The sequence below is a fragment of the Cucumis melo genome, chromosome 4 (assembly GCF_025177605.1).
Source record: "Cucumis melo cultivar AY chromosome 4, USDA_Cmelo_AY_1.0, whole genome shotgun sequence".
In the NCBI taxonomy this organism is placed as follows: domain Eukaryota; kingdom Viridiplantae; phylum Streptophyta; class Magnoliopsida; order Cucurbitales; family Cucurbitaceae; genus Cucumis; species Cucumis melo.
This window is the reverse complement of record NC_066860.1, coordinates 4,106,705-4,121,231: the sequence shown is the minus strand read 5'-3', so window position 1 is coordinate 4,121,231 and position 14,527 is coordinate 4,106,705. Positions and strand designations below refer to the sequence as shown.

The following is a 14,527-nucleotide window of genomic DNA, read 5'->3' as shown; positions in this document are numbered from 1 at the left end:
ATGCTCACATTAGATCATCAATATCTGCCCCTTCTTTGAGTTTACTCATCTTCAAAGTGGAATTTGGGTAGAAAATAACGAAAACATCATTGTTTGTGGTTAGTGCACTAATAGATATCAAAATTTGTATTGAAATTCTGGAACAAATAATACTCTTCTTAGCTTCTGATATTGAGAGGAATGGAAGAAATATGATATTTGTTGTATTATATATATTCACTTAAGTTTAATTTTCATCCGATATATATATATATATATATATATATATATATATATATATATTTAGATACAAAGAATTAGAATAGCGTAGCAAATTATCTCCAAATATATAGATTAAAAAACAAAAGTAATACACACGACCTCTTAACCAAAAAATTAATAATCATTAAAGTAAATTTAGCTCAATGACAATAATTGAGATGATTTTTCATTTAAACAATGTTGAGTTTCGATCTTCATCTTTATAGTTGTTTTACTAAAAGGAACAAAATAATTCAATAACTAAATCTCAATATTGATTTGGTTTCATAGTGTTCCAAGAAACAGTTCATTATATCTAGATCTAGTATTGAAGTTGAGTATAGATGTCTATCTCTTCTTGCCACAAGTATGGTATGGATTTGTTCCCTCTTATTTGACTTATGTATAAAATTACAATCACCTTCCTATTTTGTGGTGTGATAATCTTAGTGTTGTCCGCTTAAGTGCAAATCTTATTTCCAAGCTACTAAACTAGATATGTACTTTGTTCAAGATCTTGTCCAAAAACAAAAGATCACAGTTTGTCATCTACTTGCCTTGAAACAAATAGCTAATGTTCTAACCAAACGGTTGTCTACTACAAACTTTCCTTAAACTTAAGAAGAAACGCATATTATTATTGCAACAACGGACATCGATTTGTAGGGAGGTGTTAAAAGCTCATTAAGCTTTACAATCAACTTCTCTAGTCTATATTCTTTTGAGAATTGACCTAATGTCAGGGCAAGAGTTATTCGTCTTGCTTTTCTATGTATTGAAGATTGTACTCGTTATCAAAATATAGAATGAAAAGTCGGAGTTTTTTTAACTCCAAATCTATAGATCAAATATTAACTCCAAATCTATAAATCAAATCATCAAACAAACGATAAAATGTACAAGCTAGATCTCGTTCTTATCAAATGATTATATGAAATGATGTAACATATATAATCTTATTCTTACTGCTTCCAAACTCTTTTATGTACAGTTTCATTTTAAATCAAATTAGGAAAAAGGGAAATTGAGGCATTAAGAGGGGGAAAAAAAAGAATTTGTCAAAGCCAAATTAAAGGTTGCCTTCTTGTGCAAGTATTGAACTATAAAAAAGTTTATCAACGGTTCAAAAAACATATATTTGTATTTATCAACTTCATTTCATTTCCTTCTTATCACTATCATTTGTGTTTGAATTGAATTTTCTTTTATAGTTTGAGGATAATTTTTCTCTTTTCGGAAACTAATTCATATTTATTCCAATATGAAACCAAAACGGATAAGAAAATGACAAATATTCTTTTCCCATTTTTAAAATAATACATCGATACTAATTATTAGTTGGTTGTCTAAATTGATTGTTATTTGGGTTTCTATATTTTTATTCCATCACGAAACGATTATTAAATATAGAGATTTGGGATAAAAAAGAGAGAAAAAAATAGGGTTGAAACCACTTCTAATTCTTATTTTTATTTTAAAAAATAAATTTAAGTTGTGTGTCTTTAATACCAATCTCTTTTATTTTTAAATTCACTTTACTAAAAAAAAATAGTTTAGAAATCATAGCATAAAAATAATTACAAATAAATAAATAAATAAATCATATGTGTTTTGTTTTGTTCTAATTTCAAAATTATCTAATCATACTTGAAAGAAACCATCCTATGTTTTAGTTTATAAAAGTTAATTAAAAAGTGTAGTGATGTTTAAAAAATTCGATAACCAAACCAATCTAGATTATTCAATCTAAACCGTAACAATCGAGTTAGGTTAAATTTTGTGTTGAGTTGAATTGGATTAGAAAATTAAAACAAAAAAAAATTGAGTTGGGTAATCGGATTGGGTTGACTCAACCTAACCTGATTATAATATATATACATAAACCTAAATCCTAAATGTAAGGGTATAGTAGTCGCTCGTCTTTGCTTCGACCTTCACCTTCCGCTCACCTTTGCTAATTCAACTGTATCTACGCAACCTCACAAAACAATGTCTCCTTCAGCCACTTTGTCGTTCACCACCCCCCCCCCTCCCCCCCCCCGCTTCGCCTCATAGTCTCTCCACCGACCTTCAAGCTGTTCGTACTCACAGCTGCCCCCTCCCTCTTTCATTTATTTTTTTTCCTCGATTCGCCACCCTCAGTCGGCCACCCCCCTCCCTCTTTTTTTTTTTTTTTGTCTTTTTGCCTTTTGCCTCTATCCGCCCCTAACCCCGATCCAACCTAGATTTTTTGGATTTGAGTTGGATTAGGTTAACTCTTGTCTATTGGATCGATATGGTTCATTTTTTTCTAATCCAAATACTTTAGGTTAGTCAATAGTTTTTCTCCAATTCGAGTTATGTATACCCCTAATTAAGCATGCGGGAAATTTCTAAATTAAACAAGGGAAAAAAACATCATTTTTTATTTAAAATAAAACTTAGATACGAAATTATTTTGAAATATATTTGAATGAGGCATGATGCGATGGTAATGATTATATAATTAAGAAACGTTCATCCTGTTGTTGACTGTCTATATTTTATTGTAATATTTGTATGTTGAGTTATCTCTTGTTGAAATATGGATAATATTTGAGTGAACTTTTGAATCCAATTCATGAGTAGTTTATGTCAATCGCAAGCTAGAAAATATTTGGAAAAATTTTTATAAATATAACCAATCCTTGAATTATTTACAATTCGTGTAACAAAATTTATGAAATTAGTCATTTTTTAAATATTTCTCTTTCCTTTTATTGTCTTTCTTCTCCTCTTCGTCTATTATTTGATTTTTTTCATCATCTTTCTTCCTTTCCTTTTTTTTATCCAGAATGTTATTTGATTCAAGATCGTGTATCACCTATTTTTCCAAAATTTTATTTTGTTGTTCAACTTTGTGTACTATATATGAAAGACCGGAAAAAAAACTTCAAACTAATCATGCACTATATATAAAAGACTAGAATAAAACTTCATACTTTTATGTGGGTGTTCAAGATCGTGTATTAGATATAAAAGACCGGAAAAAAGTCACCGTTTAGATTTGCCATGTACAAAAGATAATGATCTCGTTTACCAAAAAATCTTTAAAAAATCGTTTAACCAAATCTAAACGATCGTATATCAAACAATAGTTAAATATAAACGTGTACCAATGTGCATGATCGTATACCAATGTGCGTGATTGACGAGACATTTTTTATATTTTCCTACAGGTACGTGGGCTTTTTTTCGTTTTCGAAATTGTTTTATACGGTCTAAATATCTTGTCATTTTATTATATTTCTTAAAAGATCCAAAATATTTAGTAAAAAGAAAAAAGAATTATCATGTGATAGTGTGTAGTTGGTTTAAATAAATTATAAAAAGATGAGATGAGAGTGACTCGTGAGCAACCCTAATATATCTTGAGAGAACAGAGAAACTTCTTTATCGTAGGAAATAAAATTAATTTAATCCTTAAGTAAAATAATTTTTTTTTCCTCCAATAAATTGATTTTTATTTGGTCCAAAGCTTGAAATATTGTTACACTTCACTTATGTTTTTAGTTTAAATTTTATTTTGATTATTAGGTTTCATAAACTTTTATCATTAAATTTTAAGTTTGGTTTCCTTGTTGGTCTTTGGTTTTAAAATTTTAAACTTTCATTTTTTTATTAAATACTCGATTTCAATCATTGCTGTGATGTTTATAATTAATTTAAAAATAAATAAACGGACTATGATTAAATTAGTTTTCATTGATTATTGATCATATTAAAATGAATTTAAAATCGTTCACATTACAGTTATTTTAAATTAGTTAATTGAAAGTTAAACACGTAAAATACAAAAGTGAGTATTTGTAAAAGTCTGAGTGCGAAAATGTAGAATACTAAAGTTTAGTAGCCAAGCCATATTGAATAAAACTAATTAATCAAAAAATTCAATTGTAAAAGTGGAGTAATTATTTAGAATTTAGAGGACAAATAAAAATAAAATCAAAACCCATGAACAACTTAATAGATATGTACCTCAATACCCTCATCCTCATCGTAAGAACTAAAAAGACATTTAAATGAGAAATTATGCCCACTTGATAACTATTTGATTTTGTTTTCGATTTTTGAAATTAATCCTATAAATACTATTTTTATCTTCAAACTTCATTTTTTGTTATCTACTTTTATCAGGTTAAATTTGAAAGGTAAAAAAAATAACTCTAAAAAATTTGTTTTCTGTCTTCTGAAATTTTGCTACTTAAAAAAAAAATGTAAATTATTAAGGTTGGGTTTAAGTGTATTTTGGGACCAACCCAACTTTTCGGGTTTGTTGGGTTGACTAACTCGGTAAGGATTCTCAACCCAACCCTAAAAATATGGGTTGAGTTGGATATCATATTGTACAGTTTTTTTTTTCTCATTTTTAATTTTTGTTAAGATTAAAATTATTATAACACCTTATATATCCATAAATCCATATATCCAAAAACATTGATAAATTACAATATCATCGATACTTAACATCTGAAATTACATAAAGAGAGTCAAATTCATATAATCTATATACACACATAATATCATTAATTTAAGTTAAATTTGGTTGAACCAAAATTTTCAAACCTCCAAAATCCGAAACTCAATCCAACCTTTATAGGTCACGATAAGAAATTAAAAAAAATGTCTAAATTTTTTATAAACTAAAAAAAATAAAATAGTTGCTAAATAAAAATTTACTTTTTAAAAGTTTGATTTTTTAAACCAAGAATACAAAGTAATTTTAAAGAAATAAAAATAAAAAATCAAATATATTTTATAAAGAAAAATTTTCATAAATATAACAAACCGGTCTATGTAAGTGCATGAAGTTAGTTATTTTTAAAATATTTCAGGTTTACTCTTTCGTATTTCTTCTGCTCTTAGCTGTCATTTCTTTCCATTATACCAAATTTTAGTGAAAAAAATCGTTTTAGATTTATCTATCCAAATCTAGCCAAATTTACACGAACAAATAACCAATTAAACGATCATATAGATATAATTGAAAAAAAAAATCGATTTGTGATCTATCTAAATCTAAACGATCAGTATATCAAACAATAGTCAATGATCGTGTACCAAATATATTAGGGATGATGGAACATTTTTTGTATTTTTTATTGTGTATTCGTGGGTTTCTTTTCGTTTTCGAAATAGATTTATACAATATAAATATTCGGTGGTTTTGTTATATTTTTTAAATGATATTTTTATACATAGTTTGAATTAGTTTTATTTCCTATGTATAAGAATTCTTGGAAAACACCACGCATAAATAGGCCAATAGTAGAATTGATTTTTGTACTTTCATTTAATCCATTTCATGTAAAGTATGATTTAGTTGATTAAAACAATTCAAAACACATTTATGTACCAAATTTATAAATATAACCAACCATACAGCCGCTATCAATTATCATATCCACATCAAAATAAATTCTAAACAATAATAATAAATAGCTGGAAGAGGGTTGAAAATAAATTAATTAATATTAAATCAATAATTGGGGGTTTGACAAATACCAAAACTAAAAGCTTTGCCGTATCAGATAGAATAATAAGATCATATTAAATAATATTTCAATTTAATTTGTGATGACTAAGTCTGAAGCACGTCACACTAAAAATTAATATATACATCTTAATTTCTACTTAAACACACACAACCTTCACTATCTAATTCCCCCCACCACTGCTCTTTTTTCTATAATATTTTCGTTTTCAAGAGAATTAAAGTTTAGTTCTGTTACGTTACCTTCATTATTATAATTATGTTGTCTTATAGTTTGATACAAAAATAATAATAATTATTATTATTATTATAACTTTTATATTAATAATTTATGCAACAAATATTATTTATGAGGATTTTTTCTAACCGTATGGAGACTATATGTGAAGTTTTATTAAATTATGAAATCAATTTCTAACTTTTCGAATTATAGCAACTAAATTTTAATTTTAGATAACTATGTAATTTCAAGGTTGGACAAAATATTAACTATTTAACCCTCCATTTTAGTAAATGACTTTATCTTTTAATTTTCTGTTTTCTAAACTTTTTTGGTCAAGAAATACTCAAATTTTAGGAATAAAAACTACCTTTTTTTTCTTTTTTAGGTTTTGAAAAATATTGGTGAAAGAATGGATTTTATTTTATAAAAATAAAGAAGAAAGAAACCGATGAAATTAGTTTTTATAAGCTAAAATTTTAAAGTTGTGAAAAGTAAATTATAATTTTACCACTTGCATTGGCTCAAAATCTTTCAACATTTACAAATCTATTAAACACATAAGCTAAGTTTTAAAACAATTATTATATTCTTTTTAAATTTTAATAAAAAAACATATTAGCCATTATTTAACATTAAATTAAACTTGTAATATAACTTAAATACATGCTTAACAAAGGATTAAAACATTAATTAGATAGCTAACATGAGCTCAGCTCAACTGACACCTATACCCTAAAGTTTATAAAATGTGTAATTTATGTTTTTTCCCATCAAACAAGGAATAGAGTTCATAACTTCCTACTTCCTTACTTCTACGTCAAACTCCAATTTGTGATAATTTAACCTTTGATACTTCTAAATTATTAAATCATGTTCATGTACGTCTATATATACTTTGTATCGTTCAAGTTCTCTAAACTTTAACTAAATAAAATAAAATAATCTAGTCGTTAATACTTTAAAATTTGTGACGATTTAGTCATTTCCATGAAGAGATCTATTAAAATTTAATGAATTTTAATTTTTTACGTATATTTGAATGATAAACATATTAAGAGTAACGTTTGTTTATTATTTATTTAGTTGTTTGCATAAATATAACAAAATCTAAAAATATTTATAGTCCAAGTAACAAAAGACAAATGCTCATAAAGCTGTTAAATTTTTTATAATTTCTAGATTTGTCATTGAATATTGCGGACAATTCATCACTTCTCTTTCTTCTTTTTCTTTCTTTGTGATTTCTTCTCTTCCATATTTTTTCATCTCCTCTTCTAGATTTTCTTTCTTATATTTTTAAATGATTTATTCTTCTGTTTAAATCCTCATTTCTTATTCATTATGTTCGATAAAATTCTTTAAAGTCATTTCACGATTGTTTCGATATTTTTCTTCATCTTCCTTATATTTGAAAATATCAAGATTGTTTAAATATCAGTTTAAATGATCAACACGACCGTCTATCATTATCAACACGATTGTTTACCATAGTCAACATGATCATTTAAATTTGAATTTTTTTTCCATCATTAAAAAAACTACACGATCGGAGATCATTTATTTAGACTGTAGCACACGATCGTTTAAAAGAATATTACTCTCGCACGCGTGACTGAGGTACTTTTAGTATTTTTCATTATGGGTTTGTGGACTTTTTTTATTTTCAGAATTATTCTATACATCGTAAATATTTTACCAATTTGTTATTTTTTTAAAAAATCACATATTCATAAAGGTTAAAGTGTTAATTAAATTTGATGAGATTTTTATTATTTTAAAAGTAAATGACATGATAAAGTTCCAATTTAACTAAAGTGGCGATTAAAAAATTAAATACATATAGAGATTCCAACTGAAATTCTAGGGAAAACATGAATTTTAATTTCAACTAAAAAAAAGTAATTAGAACATTAGAATAAATATATTAGAAAAGGAAATCGTGAAATAAATTTCATGCAGTACAGTCCAGATATAAATATAAATAACCAGAAAATGACCAATAAATTAATTTCCATATAGAACTATGTAACTAATACCTTAAAGATATGGTGGACCAATATATTTACAGTGTTACACATCATCATACAAAATGTTATTGACGAACCAAAACTGCTATGATTTATTTAAGTTATGGTAACATTAACATCAAATTTAATGATAGATGGGTTTCTAGAAACAAACCTACTAGAAGATCACCACCTGGAGTTTGTTACCCATATTACTACGATATTAGTAAACAATTTTATACAAGTTTAAGGTGAACTAAACTCTTATTCGTATGTCCTCTAAACAATTAGTGCTAGATGGACAATTACTGCTCTTATTGTATCTATTCGTCTTGAGGAGAGACTCATGTTTTCAGTTTATGTCAATGTGACATGTGTGTAACAATTTCAAATTTGTCCATTTAGTTTTTTCAAGTTTAAAAATGTATAACACTCTCCTATTATAATTATTAAAAAAAAAGTGTCCCTAAAACCTATTCTTAAAGTTTTTAAAGTTTATAAAATACAACATTTAAAATGAGATAAAAATACCATTAATATGATAAATCGTTAGTATTTTGTGTCAAAATTAAAATACCCTAAATTTCTAAAAGTTTCCAAAGTACTTTTAAAATAATAATTAAAATATCTTTAGTATTATATGAACAAAAACCGTTAACACGTCTTACCTCTCTATTTTTCATATTTTTCTCCTCTTCGTTCTTTATATCCTCTTACTCCTCTTTTTGTTAACTATTGGACATTTGTTTGTTTAAAATAAATAAATAAAATTGTACATTTTAATCAAAATATATAAACTATAATAAGACGACAATAATAAAAATACACCAAATAACTTTAAGACATATATTTTAACAAAATTATATGAGCGTATGTTAATAACCAAATTCTTTTTTATAAGACTATTTATTGTTTTGGAATGTTTTGAGATGCGATTTTTGTTTTAGAATTTTGTAAAATTTAGTGGGGTTTGATGGTTTAACATAAAATTTTCTTTATTAGTTTTTATTTTAGTGGTCGAAAAAAATGGTGTAAGCTAATTATTGAAAAATTAAAAAAAAAAATATGAGATTGTCTACGAAAAAAGAAAAGATCTGTATAATTTACTTTAAAATTGTTTTTTTTTTTTCAAATTTAAGGAAATTTCACATAAATTGATCTGCATATTAGTGGTAGGAGCATATTTCTTGACTTTCTTTCAATTTTTTAAGTAATTTTTTCGATAAAGATTAACAATATATATGTTCCAATACTAATGGTAAAGATATCTTTAAACTTTTATTTATATGAGGTAGTTTTAAAACTTTTGAAAGTTCATGAATATTTTATACACAAAGTTTTAACGATTTTCATTCAAAACTAACGGTAAGAATATTTTTTTAATTTTTTTCTAAAGTTTAAGAGTATATATGAAGCTTTTAAAACTTTAGAGACATTTGTTCGTTTATTTCACTAATATTGCCATGAAAATTCAAATTGATATTAAATATCTTTATTTTTCATACATTAAGTTTAAAACGTAGGATACTATTATATACCCAGAATATTGAAAATGACGATAAAATGGGTTTTTTAATATTTTCTAAATACATGTAAAAGGAATGAAATTTGATTAATTAATAAATTATTATCGATTAATCATTACTATTAATTTTAATTAATTATTAAATATAATATAAATATATTTTTTTGACCTAATAATTTCGACATTGGATCTATATTATGAACGCTATAAATTATTTTTGAATGGTTAAGTGATAAATTAAGATAATGATCATGAAGGTGAGTAGAAGAATGGAGAAACCGAGAGAGAAATTATCAAAAAGATCATTTGTTAAGTTTTCCTTTCTTTATTTAATGGTTATTTTATCCCATTAAAATAAAAATAACTCAACTACATAGTGTTGATACTATTAATTAATCTTAAATTAAAAATTTGATATTTCCCTCTCATATATTAACTCAATACATTTGGATATATATATATGTGTGTGTGTGTGTGTATGTGAAGTTACCCATTTTTACTTTGTTATATCAAATGTCATGTTGCAAAAATATTTAAATATCAATATTAACAAATACAAGTCTATTTCATGCTACTTTTAAAATTTGAGGTTCAAACAAATACACATCCTTTTTTTTTCTTATTATTATTAGTTCAATTCAAATAAGCACTCAAAACCTTTAGAAACAAAAAAGAAAATAATAAATAATAAAACCCAAGTTTAGTTTTCATGCCATACATTCAAATAATCTTTAATTAAATAACATAAGATAAAGCACCCCTTTTGACGGTAACAATAATTATAAGAGTAAATTATAAATCGGAAATTGACATTCAAAATTAATTAAAAATTTAGAAACCTCAACTTTGAATATATTAATTATTGGCATAAAAGTAATTTTAAAAAAGCAAAGATAGAGTTGTTTTAAATTTGTCTTCATTCTCAAATGGTTTTGTGTGTATCCTACTATCCCCCACGCGTTTTCTTATTGGTGCAACCCCATGTCTCATCCTCAGAACATTTGTATATATAAACAAACCAATATTCGCCTTTAAACCATGCATTATTCAAAACCAAACTCCAAACCTCCAAATATGTATACTCATTCCATTATTTTATCACTCATTTTTGCCAATCTACTTCTCTTCTCCGGCCTCCCTCCCACCGCGGCGGCCGGTGGGAGTTGGCGGTTGCTCCAGAGAAACGTCGGCATATCGGCCATGCACATGCAATTGCTTCAAAATGACCGTGTTGTGATGTACGACCGTACTGATTTTGGTCCTTCCAATTTGTCTCTGCCCGGAGGAAAATGCCTTAGAGACCCTACAGCCAAAATAAAAGTTGACTGTACGGCACATTCTATTGAGTACAATGTCATCACCAACACATTCCGACCACTCATGGTTCTTTCCGACGTTTGGTGTTCCTCCGGCTCGGTATCCCCCGACGGCACTCTCGTCCAAACTGGCGGTTTCAATTCCGGGGAACGCCGAGTCAGAACCTTCAAACCATGTTCCACGTGTGATTGGAAAGAGATTCCATTAGCACTATCGGCCCGCCGGTGGTACGCCACTAACCATATTCTCCCCGACGGTAGACAGATCATTATCGGCGGTCGGAGACAATTTAATTACGAATTTTACCCAAAAGACAGAGCAACTCAAAATGTGTTCGATTTGCGTTTCTTAGCAGAGACTAATGACATTGGCATCGAAAACAATTTATACCCATTTGTTTTTCTTCAGCCTGATGGAAATTTATTTATATTCGCTAACAATCGAGCGATTCTATTTGATTACACCAAAAACGGAGTGGTCAGAAAATTCCCAGCTATTCCTGACGGCCAGCATCGGAACTACCCGAGCACTGGCTCCGCCGTGATGCTTCCATTGAAAGTGGACGCTAAATTCATAGAAGTTGAAGTATTGGTTTGCGGTGGAGCTCCGATAGGGTCTTATGATAGGGCCAATCATGGAATTTTTGTAGATGCTTTGAGAACTTGTGCCAGAATTAAAATTACTGATCGAAATCCTCAGTGGGTTATGGAAACAATGCCGCAACCCAGAGTGATGGTCGATATGTTGTTGCTTCCAAACGGCAACGTTTTGCTCATTAACGGAGGTTCCGCTGGTGCCGCCGGTTGGGAAATCGGCCGGAAACCGGTTTTAAACCCGGTTATATACCATACGAATAACCCAGTTGGTAAAAGATTCGAATTGCAAAATCCGACCACAATTCCTCGAATGTACCACTCGACGGCCATACTACTCCGTGACGGTCGCGTTCTCGTCGGCGGTAGTAATCCACACGCCGGATACAATTTCACCGGCGTACTTTATCCGACGGAACTAAGGTTAGAAGCATTTTCACCTTCGTATTTAGACCCTGAATTTGCATACCTACGACCTGCAATCCAATTCCCTGCTTCTTCGGCAAAGCTCCGGCATGGGCAAGCATTGAAGGTGGGTTTTACAGTCCCCGGTAAAGTTGACTCGACAAAATTGTCGGTGACGATTTTATCGCCGTCGTTCAATACTCATTCGTTCTCGATGAATCAGAGGCTGTTGATTCTTAGCACCGGAAAGTACAGACTTAGAGGAAATAAGAAATATGAAGTTGAGGTTACAATTCCGGGATCAGGTAATGTTGCACCGTCGGGATATTATATATTATACCTTGTTCATAAGGAAATTCCGAGCGTGGGAATTTGGGTTCAAATTGGGTGATGGAAAATTCGGGAAATTTGTGTTGGGATATAATCTTTAGTTTTCATTTGTGTTTTTGTGTTTTATTTTTTTTAAACACAATTAGAAAGAAAAAGGAAAAGAAGAAACACAGTAGTTTGATTGGAGAAAGGTTCGATATGCTTCAAATGAATAAAAGTTGGATTAATTGTTTGTAAATTTCCTTGGGTGTAAATAATTAAAATTACGTAGCTTGTTTTTCTGATTGGTGTGTAAATAATTAAAATTATATTTGTGGATTTATTTCAAATGAAATTGTTTATAATTTATGTGTTCCTTTTTCTTTTAGCTTTGAAAGGTTGCACCCATTTTTTATTTCTCAAAATGTTTAATAATATGTTATTGAATTTGGGATTCTTGTCAATGTTAATTGATAGTGATCAAATGAGGAAAATAAAAACAATTCAATTGCAATTTCATAGTTGAAATATGAAGTTCATGAGTTGTATTTTAATATTCTTTAAAACAAATATATTATTAAAAAATCATGAGACTTGTTCGTGTCTATCTAATAGGTTACACAAAATTAAACAAATAACAAACGATCGGTGATTACTTCACAATTGACACAAATTTAAATGTGTTTATAAAAAATGAATAAAAGTTTATCGATCTTCGATAGTTGTAACTTTAAACAAATGAAAGAAAAATATTTTGTTCTTTGAAATTGTCTTAATTAAGTTTTATTTGGATCCCTGAAGTTCTAAACTCAACATATAACTTTAAAGTTTGACATAATCTCGTTATTCTTACGATTGGATTTTCATTTTTCAAATCACTAAGTATGAGTATAATGATTTAAGTTTTTTGCCTTAAGAGGATATACAAGTACACAACAATTAACGATACACTCTTTGATCTTAAATTTTTCATTTTTCTTAACAAACAGTGTTAATCGAGAATAAACTCTTGTAGGAAAAAAGATTTGTCTTTATTAGTGATCATTGATACAATGAGATCGTCGTAATCCTAACCCAACCTAATTAAGATATGCATAGATTCATGAAATTTTTTTCTTCCACCAATTTACAACGAATCATCTAGGACTAATTTCCAAACTTCTTTCAAAGAACAAGAATCAAGTATTTTGAGAATAAGGACATTTAATGTCGATCCAAGAAGTCAAGCGATCTTTGTTCGATCCAATAGTCATACTTAATTAGGATTCATAATTTATGATGAAGATGATTCATATTCAACATCAGTGAATCTCAACAAAATTTTAGCTTTGTTTTGGTTCGCAATCCATATTTTAAGTTTTTTCATAGTTTTTTGGATTCAGTACTAAATCTTGAGAATATCTATTTGGTAGACAATCTCAATTCTAAATTGTTCTCGAATTTCAGGATAATAATGATATAAATTTTTAAAAATATTTTTATATTTTCACTGTGTTCAAAATTTAAATTTCAAATTTTAAAATGCATAATTATAATAAATAAAGATAAAAATATTTTAAAATATAACGTCACCTTTAATAACTCTATTCAAACTTTTTTTTTATTTTAAAATATATATTATATATAATATTATAAATTATATTAAATTCTAAATTTCAGCTCTATGTTTTGAATAAAGTAAAAATTAGTTTATATGGTTTTAAACTTTAGAATTTTGTTCATATATAATCTCTATAGTTAATTAAATTCTCTATTCATGCATGAGATTCTCTCCAGGTTAATTTCAATTTATTTTATACATTATGTAATATCATAATTAATAATTTTACAAATTTTTTAACATAAAACCATGTTCAAATTATTATTAGTTTATTGTGAACTAATATTATTTAATAGGTAATAGTATGCAATTATTTAAATCAGAATTCAATTTCTAAACTCCGTTAATTTCCAAACGCATATCTAAAAATATATGAATCATTTAAATCAATTGTCTTCAAATTTAAGTTTTCAAATTCTCTACAAAGCAGGTCCTTAGTTTCTCAATCAATAAATTTCTCGAGCCTATATCCTCTCAGAAAATTAACCTTATCTAATTAATTTGACTATAGTAGTCTTACTGCCTGGAATATTGATACGTTTTTGGGAGGGTTAATGAAGACGTCAACTTAGTCGAGGATCATTTTCCAAACGATGAATCCAATATATGGCAGCACCAAAGGTTTTGTTATCATTAAGACTCTGATAATTTCAGAATTAATAACATAGAGAATGAATTACAAGAAATGGAGTTAGAAGTGATCAAACACATAGTCCTTTGCATGGAGGCCAATAGAACGTGATAGTAAATTCTAAATAATATGGAGTTTAGTTTGAAAATCTAGAGAAGGATTGATG

General features: G+C 27.7%; 1 protein-coding gene across 1 annotated transcript; it reads left to right on the top strand.

Moving 5' to 3' along the window:
* The first annotated feature begins 10,546 nt into the window (after positions 1–10,546).
* LOC103503899 (aldehyde oxidase GLOX1-like) lies at positions 10,547–12,368 on the top strand. Its single transcript, XM_008468287.3, has one exon. It carries the CDS (start codon positions 10,581–10,583, stop codon positions 12,210–12,212), a length of 1,632 nt encoding a protein of 543 aa, XP_008466509.2. The 5' UTR covers positions 10,547–10,580; the 3' UTR covers positions 12,213–12,368.
* Positions 12,369–14,527: the final 2,159 nt, after the last annotated feature.

Coding starts and splice junctions, on each gene's coding strand:
- LOC103503899 (XM_008468287.3), top strand. CDS start 10,581: ATGTATACTCATTCCATTATTTTATCACTCATTTTTGCCAATCTACTT.